At 33.6% G+C, this 16,352-nt stretch overlaps 2 protein-coding genes and 1 long non-coding RNA gene across 3 annotated transcripts in view; all 3 read left to right on the top strand.

Moving 5' to 3' along the window:
• The window catches only part of LOC135848614 (BTB/POZ domain-containing protein KCTD3), a 40,923-nt gene that overhangs the window by 14,898 nt on the left and 9,673 nt on the right, over window positions 1–16,352 (top strand). The window lies entirely within an intron of this gene.
• Window positions 1,925–12,112, top strand: LOC135848618 (uncharacterized). The gene is made up of 4 exons (XM_065368556.1): window positions 1,925–3,017; window positions 3,099–4,430; window positions 10,047–11,198; window positions 11,782–12,112. The coding sequence occupies exons 1-2, from the start codon at window positions 2,955–2,957 to the stop codon at window positions 3,792–3,794; spliced, it is 759 nt and encodes a 252-aa protein (XP_065224628.1). The 5' UTR covers window positions 1,925–2,954; the 3' UTR covers window positions 3,795–4,430; window positions 10,047–11,198; window positions 11,782–12,112.
• On the top strand, window positions 13,042–15,763 carry LOC135848620 (uncharacterized). Its single transcript, XR_010559397.1, has 2 exons — window positions 13,042–15,238; window positions 15,463–15,763. It is a non-coding gene; the product is annotated as an uncharacterized LOC135848620 (long non-coding RNA).

The raw sequence follows: 16,352 nt of genomic DNA, 5'->3' as shown, positions 1-16,352 counted from the left end.
AATTCTTCTGCCAAAAAGCGAACAAAAAAATCCTGCTTTTCTGCCAAAATTGCTAAAATCTCTTACTTTTCCTGACAGAATTTTCAAAAAATTTTCCATTTTGTTTCAAAATTGCAAAAAAATGTGATTTTTTGTCAAATTTGGCAGATTTTTCTCCTTTTTCTCCTACTTTTTCTCCCAAAATGTTTTTTTCCAAAATTAGCCAAAAGTCTCAATTTTTTTGTATAAAAGTGACTAAAAAAATCCTGCTTTTCTGACAAAGTTGCTAAAAACTTTTCCTGATAAAATTTTCAAAAATGCCTGCTTTTTCTTTCAAAATTGTATAAAATTAGCTTTTCTTGCCAAACCTGACAAATTTTCTTCTTTTTTGATAAAATTGACAAAAATTGCTGTTTCTGGCGGTTTTATTACAAAAAACTGCAGCAGTTTTTCTGCCAAAATTGTCAGAAGCAAGAAATTCCTGCTTTTGTGCTAAAAAGAGCCAAGATTCATTATGTTTTCATCAAGATTGCAGAAATTGGCAAAAGCTCCTGCTTTTACCAAAGTTTCCAAGATTTGCAAAAAATTTCTTTTTGCCAAAATCGCCAAAAAATGGTCATTTGTCAATTATTTAACCAAAATTGTCAAACAAAATACCACAAATCTGACAAAAACTTCTTTGATTTTTTGTCAAACTAAAAAAATCCAATTTTTTTGCAGCCAAAAATCTCCAAAAATTCTGATTTTCTGCCAAAATTACTTAACAAACTCTGTTATTTTTCTGCCACAATTTCAAAAAAAAAACTGGACTGGTTTTTCTTCTAAAATTTCAAAAAATTTCTCATCTGTCACAATTTCCAAAAATTGACGTTTTTTGCCGAAATTGCCAAGAGCTGGTTGAGTTTTTTTTTCTTTGACAGAATTTCCACAAAATATTTCTTTTTATGCCAAAGAAATCCATTTACTTTTTAAACAAAATCAGGATGTCTACCAGGTCGCTATAGCGCTAAAGTCGCTAAAAGGTCGCGATTTTCGCTAAAAATACCAAAAAGTCGCTATAAATTGTCCAAACTTCAAATTTTAAAAACTTTTCGTATTATTATTCAATGTTAATGCTGCTGCCAAATTAGCATTTTAAATAATCATAAAAATTCAAAATTTCAAAAGCTTTCGCCCTCGCTTCGCTCGGGCATATTATTTCGTTTTCTTTAGCCAAACGTTGAGTCTTGATGATAGAAAAATTGACTTCTCACATTAAAAATGATATTTTTTCACTTCTGGAGAATTGTGAATTTTTGTGTTACCAGTGCTTTTGCCCTCAGTTGGCTCGGTTCGTACGGGCCATGTAGGTGTATTTTTAGAAATATGTACCTATTGTAATATTTTGGAAATTATTGTTAGATTGCTGGAGGAGCAGGACCGTCGAGAGTTACCTAGGACTCGCTCATTCTGGAGGGTCCGACAATAAAGAAAGGGCCCGTGATGGAAGAAAAACGTGTTTTTTTACTTTTCAAAAGTCAAATTTTCAAAAGCTTTTGCCCTCGCTTCGCTCGGGCTTGTTTTCTTTTCTTTTTACACATCGAAATTTCTGAAAAAATATCATTCAACTTTCAAAGTTTTGAAGTGAAAGAATGAACTTCTCGCTTAAACAAAAAGAAAAATTAGTGGTTGAAATGACTAGAAAAAGAACAATCGAAGAAATTGAAATTTTAGAACTGAAGAAAGTTAAGTAGATGGAAAAGGAAAAAGAAAAGCTCGAAAATTTGGATGACTATTTATGTCACATGGAAACTAAAAAAGGTTCTTCATAAATTTTTTTTCATGTTACATGGGAACTATTGAAAAATCCCATTTTTTTTGTTGAAAAATTGGGTGTGGGAACTGTTGAAAAAAACATTTTTACGTTGGAATTTTTTTTTTTGGGGGGGGGGGGGGTACTTTTAACTGAAAAAAAGTCGCTAAAAGTCGCGAAAAGTCGCTATTTTTGAGAATTAAATTTTGGTAGACACCCTGAAAATTATTGTTAAACAAAATTCCACAAATCTGACAAAACCGTAAATAATTCCTGCTGTTTGGTCAAACTAAAAAATTCGAATTTTCAGCAGCCAAAAATTTCCAAAAAATTGTACGTTTCTGCCAAAATGACCCAAAACTGTCATTTTTCTGCAACAATTTCAAAACCCTCCTGCTGTTTCTTCCAAAATTTCCAAAAAAATCTTTTTTTCCAAAACTACATAATTTATTAAAAAATTGTTTTATTTTGCCAAAATTGACAAGAACCATGAACAATTCTTGCTTCTTTGTCGAAATTTTCCTGAAATAAGCTTTCTATTTTTCTGTGAAATACTTTTTTGAATAGAGTTATCAAGTTGTTGTAGCTACGATGAAAAAAAAGGACAATGAACATGATGAAATTTTCAAATTGTTATGGATTTGATTATTATCTTTGTTTTATGATAAAATCTAATATTCCTTTCTAGTTGAAGAGATCGATTGCTTCCTGGAGATTTATTAGTCTTGCTAACGATAAAAAATTCACGATGTGAAAATCCAAACGATAATTATTTTTCGAACGATATTTTCCGAGGGTGAAATTGAATTATGTGTTTTTTTGCGTGACGAATGACTACCAAATGTGTGATGTTAAACACATTGCTGTGATTATTTAACGCAAAAGTAATAAATTTTCGATCACTAACGACTCCACCTAATGTGCTATAATACCATTCGTCGATTAATTACCCCCTTTGAACGATCGGAGGACCATAGTCACACATACGCACCTCTGCATATAATACGTAATATTCAACTACACCTACGTACGAGTACAACCAATATTGGAAGTCGATGAAATAATAACCGATATAAGTATTTGAACAGGTGCTCGAATACAAAATGGTTTCGACGTTGATTCGAAATCTACTATCTATAACTCAACGTTAACGTACCTATTGTAATTTGTCACATAGATAAATATGAATACTAAAGTATCATTGATTATCGTTGTTGGTGTTCTGGCGCATACATTACTTTGGACGGTGAGTACAGATTTTCACTCTCTCATTTTACTCCATTGACACCCTCTACGAAATTACTCGTATTTTGGACTCTCATTGCAGCCTTGCAACTCGTTCCCGTTATGGAGTTGGTTCGACAGCAGCGAAAAAACTAGCTCAGAAGCTGAAGCTGAAACTGGCACCACAACAACAACCGTAAACGAAAGCCAAATCAAAACTAAATCTGAAACTCCTCCTCCTGTGGCAGCAACTCCAACACCTGTGCAGCAAGATGTCTCATCTTTATCGGCAGTTGTCTCGGATACCTCTAAAGATACCTCTGCGTCTGGTCAAAAGACATCATCTGGTGAACGATTTGACGTAAGACCTTTCGTGCAGAATGCTGGAATAGCTCGAGCACCCCTTGGGTTCTTGGCCGGATTGGCGAAAATTGGCGCAGATGGGTTGAAATCAGTCGTACAAACTGGTACTGATCTCGGATCTACCAGCATGGATCAGGTATCCATGCTGCAGGATAGAGTGATCGATAGTACGCAGAATGCCATCACGAGAGGTACTCAGAAATCATTGGATAATATCGTACCGATGATGAGCAGATTGGATACGTATAGAAGATCGTTTTCTGGAGGCACTAAAGCGAATGCTGATAAAGCTCATAGTATCACGATTACTACTTCTTCGGATGCTCCCATCAACAGCATGTATAGCTTCGCTAAGGATTTCATGCCTGCCGGAGCCTCGGGAAGTTCGGCTTTGCCTCCTATAACTAGCATTGATTTTTCCAAGTTTTTACGCTAATAGTACTCGTAATAATAAAGATATTGATCGATTATGGTAGGTTTTGGATATATTGTTTGTGATTGCGATGTGACGTCATGTGTTTTGTTTTGTTTATGGTACATTGTACGAGTACCTATGCGAATTTGGCGACATGGCAGCTGCGGAGGGCATAGTGCGTGTGATGGTCATGGATCAATAAGTCTGCTGGAAACGAGGTCAATGTGAGATGACGATATGTATAATAGGGCTATAACTACCTACCTTTGTATAAATTGGTGTATTATGTTATATACGAGAGGGAGAACTGAGAAGAAATCGATAGTATCGAAAGTCGTCTTTTGAAAAGTGTTTTTTTTTTCTTGATAATATTTTGTATTACGAAAGAAATGAACCGCTGTGCCGGAGACGAAAGGTAGTCTCGTCTCGGTAGTGCTGGATGCTGGAGAAGAGGTGTATTGACGACGAAACCATGTTATTGGTGCGTATCGCCATCGTATAACTTGGGTGCTGAGGTTTAACTAATCTGTGCACGTGTGATGTATTGACGTTATTGACGGTTTAGTTGACGGTTGACGATTGATTTGTGCTCCAGAACTGACGTAAAGGTACGTGGAGATGCTGGCTTGGCTGGTCCTTTTGCTGGTTTGTGTTCTGGTAAGTACCTGTAGTGTAATTTTTTTTACCCTGGGGTGTACTCGGTCAATAATCTACCCAGTAAACACATTTGTGACGATGATGATGATGATGAAGGCGTTGGCTGAGAAGTCAGGGGCGAATTCAGGATTCTGGAATGCTGTTGAGGATTGAAAAATTTTCAAAAAAGTCTTTTCTAAAATATGATCGCATGATGAGGCTCGAAAGTTTGGACTAATCGGACTGAGTAACGATTGGAATTACGAGTAGGTAAAGATGAAATTGCTCCGGCAAATCGTTGAAAATTGAGAAGAAATGGTGTCAAAATTGGTGCAAAATTTGATGATCCTATGTAAAGGGTGCTTAAATACCTAGGTAACATTTATTTTCATTTTTTTTTCGAAAGATTCAAAAAAAAAATGATTTAAATTACTTTACAAAAGAACCATATTCGAGATGGCTCATTATTGAGGTTCTTCCTGCTTTTATTTTGATAGCTTGTGTGTTGTGCTTTCTTGCTCTTTTTTATTTTTTCCCAAATTTGACAAAATTCTTCTGGGTCATTCCACGTCAATTGGACCAAGAAGTGGTGAGGGGGTTCTGCGATTTTTTTGAAATTTTTCCTGTGGGAAGACCTACTGAAGGGATGACCAATGGCGCAAATCGCAGCCCTCTAGCCCATTTTTGAAGGCAACCAAAGGGTGTCAAAGTTTTCAGTGAACCAAAAATATCTTCCATTTCAGCACTGGATTACTAGATAACCGCGATACCTACCAAAATGGAACATTTTCCCATAGTTAGGGGTTTTGAAAGGCTTTTTGGTGATATCATAAAAATCACTGTTGCCACTTTTTTTCGTACAAAAAATTAGCTCATAATGTTTCAAAACGTAGTTTTCACATCGTTCCGACTTTCAAAAATTCTGAAAAAAATATATTATGGACAACTTTTTATTCTGAACATAATATTAAAAAATTGGGATGGTAACATGTTGCAAAGTTCATTTTAAAAAATTTAAAGTTTGCGAAAGAATGCGATTTTTTGATTTAAAACATGAAAAAAAGCATTGATAGGTGAAGTTGACCTATTTGACCCCTATTTTTACGTATCTGTTGAAAAAGTTGAAAATACCCTTTCACTCGATGAAATGAACTCCTCAAAAAAAATTTAAAATTCAAAAAAATTCCAAAAATGAACGAATTTTTATTTTTTTGCTGTTATTGTAATTATTATCAACTTTTTCATGAATTACGTCAGAAAGAGGTCAAAATAAGACAACTGAATAAATTTAAACTTTTTTTGACGTTTGAAATTGAAAACTGAATTTTTTCGAATTTTGATTTTTTTTGAGGAGTTTATTTCATCGAGTGAAAGGGTATTTTCAACTTTTTCAACAGATACGTAAAAATAGGGGTCAAATAGGTCAACTTCACCTATCAAAACTTTTTTTCATGTTTTAAATCAAAAAATCGCATTTTTTCGCAAACTTTGAATTTTTTAAAATAAACATTGCAACATGTTACCATCCCAATTTTTTAATATGTTGTTCAGCATGAAAAGTTGTCCATAATATATTTTTTTCAGAATTTTTGAGAGTCGGAACGATGTGAAAACTACGTTTCGAAACTTTTTGAGCTAATTTTTTGTACGAAAAAAAGTGGCAACCCTGATTTTTATGATATCACCAAAAAGCCTTTCAAAACCCCTAACTATGGGAAAATGTTCCATTTTGGTAGGTATCACGTTTATCGAGTAATCCACTGCTGAAATGGATGATATTTTTGGTTCACTGAAAACTTTGACACCCCCTGGCTGCCTTTAAAAACGGGCTAGAGGGCTACGAGTTGCGCCATTGGTCATCTCTTCGGAAGGTCTTTGCACAGGAAACTTTTCAAAAAAATCGCCGAACCCCCCTACCACTTCTTGGTCCAATTGACATGGAATGACCCTTCTTCCTTACCAAAACTGTCAGAAAATCCTGCTTCTTGCCAAAGGTGCCAAAAATAGTGCAATTTCTGCCAAATTTGCCAAAAGATCTGATTTTTGTGGAAATTTTCAAGAAGATCTATATTCTCACTTTTTTAACAAAATTATGAAAAGTCATTTTTTAAAAATCAAATTATAAAATTCTTCAATTATTATTTTAAATTCAGAATTTTCTATCATTTTTTTCGCACTTTGTTTTAAAAATGAGTACCTTTGAACACAAAAAAAATGCTGACTTGAATAAATTTGAAACCCCTCCCTCCACCCCCTCCAATTGAAACATTTAGAAAAAAATTGCCTGCCAAAAGTTTACTTTTTATGCGACTCTTTTGTTTTTTCGTGGAATTCTGCAGTTGTTTCCCATCAATCGATATTTCGATAAGAGAAAAAAAATGGAAAATCATCAATTCCTAGAATATTGACGCCCAAATTAAAAAAATATGAAATTTTATGGAGAAATGATCGGGAGTTCGTGACTTTTTTTCTTGTGGAGTTTTTAATAAATCGCCTCAAAAGCTCGTAAAATCGAAAAAAAAATTTGATTTCGTGTTCAAAAAATCATAAGAATTTTGAACTTTTATTATTATTACTGATTATTTTATTTTATTTCTTTTTTTTTTTTTTTTGGTTTGTTCCTGATTGCAAAATTTTGTTTACGAGTTGATTCGAAAAGGAAAGGGGAGTCAAGAGGCCCAGCTGATCTTATTGCTTCCCCCCACTTTTGTTCTAATTTTTTGAGTTGAAAACATTTCCTGCATTTGGGCAAAATTCCAAAAATTCTTGCGTATTTTCCGAAATAGCCAAAAAACTTCTGCTCCCCCCCCCCCAATCAAAATTGGCAAAACATTTTTACGTTCTGCCAAAGTTCTCAATAATTCCTGCTTTTTTCGCCAAAATCGCCAAAAATGTTTGTCTTCCTGTCAAAATTGCTAAAATTGCCCAGAACTTCTACTTTTTTGTTAAAACCGCCAAAAAATGTTACTTTTTCTGCCAAAAATTCTCAAAAAAAACTCCTATTTTTCAACCAACATCGTCAAAAAAATCCCATCAATCTGCCCAAATTGTCAAAAATTCTTGTCAAATATTTTTGCTTTTCTGTCAAAAATTACCAAAAAAATCCAGATTGGTTTTTGGTCAAAACTGCCAAAATTGGCAAAAACGTCCACCTTTTAGCCAAAATTCTCAAAAATTTCTGCCGGTTCATTTCTCAAAAAAACTGTTTTTTTTTTTCAAAATTTTCTGTCAAAATTACCAAAAATTGTTGTTTTTTTGCCAAATTACCAATAATTGAAGGGCCCAGTTCCAAGTCGGCCTAAGTCCATTTTTATCATTTTTGAGTTAGCAGCGCCATCTGGTGGTACAGGTCGGTTAACACCTTTACCACCTTGTCCCAACACCTGACGTTACTTTTTTCGCTCAGGAGCGCTGTTTTGCCGGCTCGGGAGAAAAAAAACGATTATTTTACTCATTTTTTTTTTTTCAGAATAGACGAAATTTGAAGGTGCTTTGAATGAAATTGTTTCAGAAATGTATTAAATTAATAATTCGTGAATTTTTTTTTGAAAAAACGCATTTTTTCAGCTCTTTTTCGAAATTTTTAACATCAGATAATTCCAAAGTGGCCTAAGTCCACTTTTTCTGACTCTTTGACGCGCTCTGGAGCTGAAAATACGCAAAATTAAAAAAATACCAATACGGTACTTTAAAGCAGAAAGATCAAGCTTCACAACCATATAATCACATCATTCATTATTGAAGCGGAAGGGCGAGAAAAACAGTTATTTGCGTTTTTCTCGAAACGGAAAAAATGGACTTAGGCCGACTTGGAACTGAGCCCTTCAATTGCTAAAAAAAAAAAACTCATATTTTTCAACCAAAATCGTCAAAAAAATTCTATCAATCTACCATCAAACATTTTTGATTTTTCTGTCAAAATTGTGAGAAATTTTCGCTTCATGTTAATACCCCCCCTCCCCCTCCCCACTAAAAACAATTTTGTTTCAAATTGGAAAAAACTTTATAATCAGCAAAATAGTGTACCTAGCTTTTTTTGTCAAAATTGCCCTTGATTTTGATCTTTTGGTCGACTGCAAACATTCCCTGCTTTTGCCAAAAAGCCAAAATCTTATGTTTTTTTTTTTTTGGCAAAAACTTCTACTTTTTTGTCAAAATTTCCAAAAATTTCTGCTTTTGTTCCAAAACTTTTCAAAAAAAGTGTGTTTTTTTTGGCGAAATTGCTTGTCAGAATGATCAAAAATTATTGTTTTTTGCTTAAATTGCAAAAAACTTAGCTTTTTGACAGATTTTCCAAAAATTGGTAGGTACTTTCTCTGCCAAAATCGTAAACAATTTTGACTTTTTTGTCATAATTTACCAAAAAGTCCTAATTTTTCTGCTAATAACCGCCAAGTCTTTTTTCTTCTAGTCGCCAAACTTTCAAAAAAATCCTACTATTATTTCCAAAATTGCCAAATAATTTTTCCTTTCTGCCAAAATTGCCAAAAACTCCTACTTTATCTGCCAAAATCGTGAACACTTCTTGTTTTTTTTTTTGTTGTAATTACCAAAAAGTCTTCATTTTTTGCCAAAAATTGGCGAAAATTCCAGTCTTCTGCCAAAATTGCCAAAAACTCTCATCTTTTTACCAAAATTTCCAAAAATTCCTGCTTTTTGTTTTAAAATTCCCCAAAAAAATCAGTGTTTTTTTTGCCAAAAACTTACAATTTTTATTTCGTTTTTTGACAAAAATTGATAAAATTTTAGCTTTTTTGTCATAATATCCTAAAATGCTTTCTTTTTTGCCAAAAACTTCCAAAAAAAAACTCCTACATATTTAGCTTTTCCATCTAAATTGCTAAAATTCCAAAAAATCCTACTTTTTTCGCCAACGATTTTTTTTTTCCTCCAAAGTTATCAGAAAATGTTTGCTTTTTTTTTATCAGAATCTTTAAAAATTTCTGCTTTTTTAAACTTGTCAAAAATTCCTATACTTTTCAATCAAAATTGACGAAAATTCTCGTGTTTTTCTTGCCAAATGGCGTATTTTTTTTTTTGATTTTTGATTAATTTTTTCTGTTTTTTAGGGTTTTGATTTTTTTGAAATTTTTCCAGACTATCATCGAAATTAGAATATTTTACTGACCCTAAAAAATTTTAACTCGAACTAATTGAGATCTCCCTTTCCTCTCAAGTGGGACAATTTCTGCAGATTTTTAGATTTTTATCATTATATGAAATCTATTTTGATCATTTGAAAATGTTTTCAAAAAATTGAGTTTTTGAAATGATTCGAAATGACTTTTGATGTTTTATTGCTTGAATTTGGAAAAAGGTAAATTTTGGTATTGGTAAACTACATGTAGGTACCTAACTTCTGGTCACCTGCAGTTTGTTGTTTTATTAGACACACTAAAACAATACCACTGATTTGTTCCGGTATACTAAACGAACCCAAACGAGCATTAAAAGTGACAATTGTCACGGTCTGGCGCCTCTGTTTGCAGCCACGTCTGTCTTCCTGAGAAAAATCATCATACCTACAAACGGTGGAAATTCCTTATACTCTGGGCCCTTACGTAATAGTAAAATACGGAAATCCGCGTTATGATTAATATGATCATCCGTTTTGGTATTTGTTTTTCTCTCCTACAGAAAATCCACACCTTACCAGCCTCCTACGAAGGAACAAACGATAGCGGCGGCGGTGGCAAATACAAAAACAAAGGTAGCGGTAACGGGAAATTCGTCGATTGGATACCAGACATGTACGAAGACTCGTGTCCTCCGTGTCCGGATGCATTTACTAGCCTTTTAGATCAAACCAAAGATCTAGGAGCATCTGCCCTGGATCATATCACTTTCGCTGCCAGTTCAGTCGGATCGTCTGTTGGTGGTTTAGCTACGGATATGTTGAAAAGTGGCGTTAAACAAGCAGCTGATTTATTGGTGACCGGTCATGATCTCGTGGCGAGTAATTTAAAAGGTGCCAAGAAACTGGGTGCGGAGGGTTTGGCGATGGCGGATAAGGCGTTTAATTATTTCACCGAGAATTTGCCTTCGATACCGAAATTTTCGTCGATCGAGTTAAGGAGTCAGGAGAGTTTCAGGCAGCAGAATGACCAGAGATGAATTTAATACTCGTAGTTCGTGTGGGTGTATCAGTGCATTAAATTTTTAAAAAAAAATCGCGAAGTGTACGTAGAGGTCTTAGGAGGAATATATGCGCGTACATTATCAGTTCATATTTTGTTTTTGTAATCTGTGTAGGTTTAATAAATGTGTTGTGTGTGTAAAAATAAAATTGTTTCCAACTCCATAACGATAACGAAGTTTTTATTGCCGATTTGTTTTTGCTATTAATTAAACCTTATCTGTGATTTTTATTCCCCGAACTGATAGCAACTCGTTATAATATGCAGTTGAATTTATAAAGGTTCCTGAATGTCAGTAATTTACTCGTAGATTGACTTGTTACATTCGAAGTGAAACTTTGAAGTTTATTTTCGTGTGAAAACAAATTCAAATATGTATCCTTTGTATAAACGTGAGGAATTGAATCAAATGTACTATGTGGCCCTTATGGCGTTTTGCGCTGGATTGTACCTCATTTTTGTGGAAGAGCTGAAAAAGAATTTTAAACCTTCTCCGCATGTGAATCCATCAACGATCGCTTCGTATGTACAAAATCTTCAAAAAATTGGAATTCGAATGTTATCGCTGCCGCAGAAGCCAATTTTGCTTTTCTTCGTGGGTTTGTCAATGGTGTCCTTATTAAATTTCATGGTTCTAATTCAGAAGTACCAGGTAAGTGTAATGATTATTCTACACGACTTGTACATATACTCGATTCTTTTTCATTCGACTTACCTAAATAATGCATTTGTATACGAGTATGGAGCTCTGAATAACGAAAAGTGCTTGAGAAAAAGACATTTGAAAAACGTCGAAAAACATAAATTGGTGATATCGAAAATCGAGTGAAGTTTCTCTTTTTACTACTTTGGCTCTTCTACATTTTACATAAAGGGGAAGACGAAAAAAGTTCATTAAATACTTATTCGGTCCTATTAATGCTGGAAAGCTGATTTTTTTTAATCTGATACTTTAAACTACAGAAAAACGTGGTACAGAACGACGAATTTTTATTTTAAGGGCCCCGAAATTAAAATGATTTTTTTAGAAATGCATTTCAACTTTAAATCCAAAATTTTAATGGATTGGTTCCGTGGTGGTTAAGATATGTCTTGAAAACCGAATTGAAATTTGAAATGTGATTATTTTTTCACAAGGCGTTTTTGAAAAACAAACTTTTTGATACTGAAATTCAAATTTTACTCGTTTAATTATTCGTGTAGTCGTTAATTACTTATGTTATCTGTAATTTCAGAATATGGTCTACAAAAATTCAAGAAATGGAACATCCGTTGCTCTTGAGCTTTTTATGACATCGTGATGAAGTCTGATTTCCCGGCGCAGATTAACCACTGAGTATCTAGTGCTTTTGTAAATTTGTATCTACCCCTAAAAAAAAGAACCAGTTTGATTATTGAATTTGAACATATTTTTTTTGAAACCTACTTAAATAAGTGTAAATAATTATTTACCTATTTATGTAGATTGTACATAGGTACCTACTTTGTATGTTTATCTAATCATATTTATGATGTATTTCATCATTTTAAAAAATAATCGCATAATAAACCCGAATTATAATATTATTCTTGTCTTATCTCTTATACATTTATGCTGAGTCGATTGAATACTTATGTTCATATGTCGGTACCTAAGTACCTAAGTTTATTCAAACAGATTTTGGTGTTTTTTTTTTTTTTTTTAGGAAAACTAAAATTTCCTGAAATGTTGTTGGAGACTCTATAGAAGAGTTTAAAACATACGTACTTTTCAAATTCGTTTTAAATTTCGGAACTGCTAAAAATCGTTTCAAATCATATTTTTTGGGTCCGAAGGTACTAAAATTGCAGTCAAAAGGAAAACCAGTAAACTCACATACTCAGATTTTAACTCTTACATTACATCACAATTTTAAAATTCCAAATTTGGAACCTTCCCTTCTGGAGCTCATTTTGGGTCAAGAGTTCAAAACTTAAAATCAAAATTAATAACTGTAATTTTCACGTTTTTTTTAGTTTTTAATCCTTAGATTTAGTCCATTTACATTTGAAAATATACTCTTGAATATTTTCGATCCCTCTGAATGATGACAAAAGTAGAGTGCTCCATGTATCAAAAAAAGATAAAAATAAACATGTTTTTACCTTTTTTTAAAAAAAATTTTAATCCTTGGATTTGGTCCATCTTATTCATCAGACACTATTTATTATTTTCGATTTGCTCCCCCCAATTATTTTCATAGTTATTTTATTAATTTTCCTTGATTTTTCAAGTTTTATTTTGACTTAATGATTTAAACTATCCGAAATTGTTGCTCAGGGAGACCATGGTTTTGATTTCAGCAATTGATCACTTTCCATCAGGATCAGACACGTAAGGAGGGTTTTTCTCAAAGAGTTGTCATTTAGAAGAACTCTGAAAGGAGATCTTTTTTTTTAAAATACCAATTTGTTTATTTTTTTTTTTAAATTTTGGAGGCCTTTATGTAGGTACCATCATTGCTGAGGAGGGGGGGGGGGGGGGGTATGAAGGAAGGGTTTTCTTGAAAATAGAATTATCTAGAACGAACCAGCAAAATATAAATAGGAGATTCGTTTAGAAACTAAGTTTCCCTATTTCATCATGATGCTCGGTTTCAAGCTAAATGAATGAAATTTTGAGGGGGCACAGTGGGCCACAGACCCCCCAAAAACGGCAATAATTCGGATTCAACCCTCATCGATGTGCAATACGTCGAATAATACGTTTTCGGGGTCGTGGAATTCGAATCTGAACTTATTTTTTTTGTAGGGGTGGGGGGTGAGGCGTGGGGAGCGGGAAAATGTCAACTGTTGCTTATATTATCGTGTAATATATCGATTAATATGTTTTCGAGGTCGTAGAGTTCGAATCTGGCGTTATTTTTTTTGGTAGAGTTGGAGGGTGAGGCGCGGGGAGGGGGGATTTCAAATTTTGCTTGTATTATTGTGTAATATGTCGATTGATATGTTTTAGAGGTCGTAGAATTCGAATCTGCACTTATTTTTTTTTGTAGGGGTGGGGGTGAGGCGTGGGGAAGTGAAAAATTCAAAATTTAATTTTTGATGTTTTCTTATACCACTGATTTTTAAAGTTTACAGTTTTTTACACAAAATCAGAACACATTTTGTAACAAAATTCATATAATCGCGAAATATCGTGTGTTCTCTTCTGCATAGTGATGTGTATTTGGGAGTAGTGTATACTATGTTTTAGCGATTTTTTGCCCGAAATTGCCCCATTGCTCTGCAGGTTCATTTTTCTATTAAAAATACATCAATTTTCTTCACAATTGCGGATATATCGCAATTTTATGATCGAAACATGATATAGGTACTCGATTCAATTCTGATTGAAATACATTATTTGAGATATAAAATGATGTTTTCAAATCAACGATATAAACAACCTCATAAACATTACAAACGGCATCAAAATTTGGAATTTTTCACCTCTCCACGCCTCACTTTTAATCCCTACCAAAAAAATAACTCCGTATTCGAACTCTACGACTTCGAAAGCATATTAATCGATATATTACACAATAATATAAGCAAAATTTGAAATTTTCACCCTCTCCGCGCCTCACCCCCCACCCCTACAAAAAAAGAAGTGCAGATTCGAATTCTACGACCTCGAAAACATATCAATCGACATATTACACAATAATATAAGCAAAATTTGGAATCCCCCCTCCCCGCGCTTCACCCTCCACCTCTACCAAAAAAATAACGCCAGATTCGAACTCTACGACCTCGAAAACATATTAATCGATATATTACACGATAATATAAGCAACATTTGAAATTTTCCCGCTCCCCACGCCTCACCCCCCACCCCTACAAAAAAAATAAGTTCAGATTCGAATTCCACGACCTCGAAAACGTATTATTCGACGTATTGCACATCGATGAGGGCTGAATCCGAATTATCGCCGTTTTTGGGGGGGGCTGTGGCCCACTGTGGGGAGTAAAGAGACATCCTATGTGCTTCATTTAAGACCATGTACATGTTGTTGAAACCTCCATCCAGAGATGTGCTTCGCAGTATCACCAAATTTTTGAAAATTGGCGGTAAAATCCCAACTGAAATTCATCCGCAGTTGAATAGTCAGTGAAATATCGTGGGCTGCGTAATGTCGCGGGCAGTCTATATATGTATAAACGTGCATTGCAAGTGTGTATTGTTGTAAAAATAAAAATGTTTCTAATTTTATGACTAGTTTGTTGTGAACAAGTCTCCTTAATTAGACCTTATCGGCGAATTTTTCCAAACTGATAATAGCTTATCGTGCTTACGAGTATGCATTATGCAGTGGCATATGCGTTAATGTTCTTGGGTGTTGGTTGGTATTAAAATCGTTGCATTCGAAGTGAAACTTAGGTGTTTAAGGTTGTATAAAAACAAAATTTTGCATTACATAAAATATGGATACGAGTAATTTATATAGTGTTCAGTACTTAGATCGCGTGTTCTACTTGGCTTTAGGGACGTTTGTTTTGGGGATACTTTTATTCATTGCACCATTTGTGAAAGATCATTATATAAATCATCCGTTTTGGCGTTATCAATCGTGGCCCTGGTGGGTGAAGATGTTGATTGAACTGAAAAGACGACCAGGGTTCATGTTCTTCTATAACTGTTTTTCGACGCTAACCTCGTTCCTATTTATTGGAATGATTCTGCATTATGAGGTAAGTGCGATTTATTGCTCTCTTGTTTGTACATACTTGATCAAAAAACACAATTTTTTTTTCGAAAATGCCCTTACTTTGAGACCTATGACTCCGCCATTCTGTGGTCTTATTTTTTCTGGCGGCTTTTCAACTCAAAAGGCGCACCATCCCTGTGAATTTGGTGCAAATGTGTGATACTTTTTTTCCGCGGTTCACCCTAATGCATAATTATCTAATTTCAGAGACTATTCTATCAAACCGCCGAAACTGGAACATCCGTTAATACTATTTAACATCTACAATCTACAATTTATTAGAAGAATTGAAATTGACTTGTTTTCCAAAGCATTATTCAATGATGTTAACGAAAAGCAATTTGATGTGTCATACGTGTATTTAAAAAAAGTATCTGTTTCTGTTTAGTAAGTGTGCATTAATTTAAAATTTTATATTTTTTTGTAACTCATCATATTGTAAGGTACCTACTTGCTATGTTTGTATCATATTTTTGATGTTTTTTATGAATAAAAAAATAAGAAATTACTCTCGTGTCTTTGAACATTTCAGTATTTCACAGTATTTCAATAAATTATTTATTCAGTTTTCAGTTACCTACACGTGAACGCATCAATTTGATTCGTTGTATAAGACCAATCTAAATTATAATTTTATTCCCCAGAATATCGTGTTCCAAGATTAGGCGATTGTTTGGTTATTTTATTCACCCCTCAAGTAGACCTGCGAGTGTTGAAAAAATTAAAACGACTCTCAAAATTAATTTTATGATGATAATCAAATTGATGAAATCTGAAGCGTTTTTTTTTTTTATTATTATTATTATTATTATAAAATATCTGTTGTAAAAATTATTTGAATTGTGAGAAAAAGTTATTATATTTCAAAAAAAAAAAAAGTGGCGCAGAAAATCAGTAAAATGTTCTTTTTGTTGATGTTATTTAAAAACAAAAAAAAAATTTACAATCTAAAATAATTTCAGGCCTTATTTCAAATCAAAGCTCGAAATCGATTATGAATAACAAAGTAGAGCAACAAATATCATATGGAGATCAAATTTTGTATTATGTAAATAGGTATTTTTAATTCCCCCCCCCCCCAAAAAAAAAGAACTCAT

The sequence above is a fragment of the Planococcus citri genome, chromosome 5, assembly GCF_950023065.1.
Source record: "Planococcus citri chromosome 5, ihPlaCitr1.1, whole genome shotgun sequence".
NCBI lineage: Eukaryota > Metazoa > Arthropoda > Insecta > Hemiptera > Pseudococcidae > Planococcus > Planococcus citri.
This window is presented reverse-complemented; position numbering and strand designations above follow the sequence as displayed.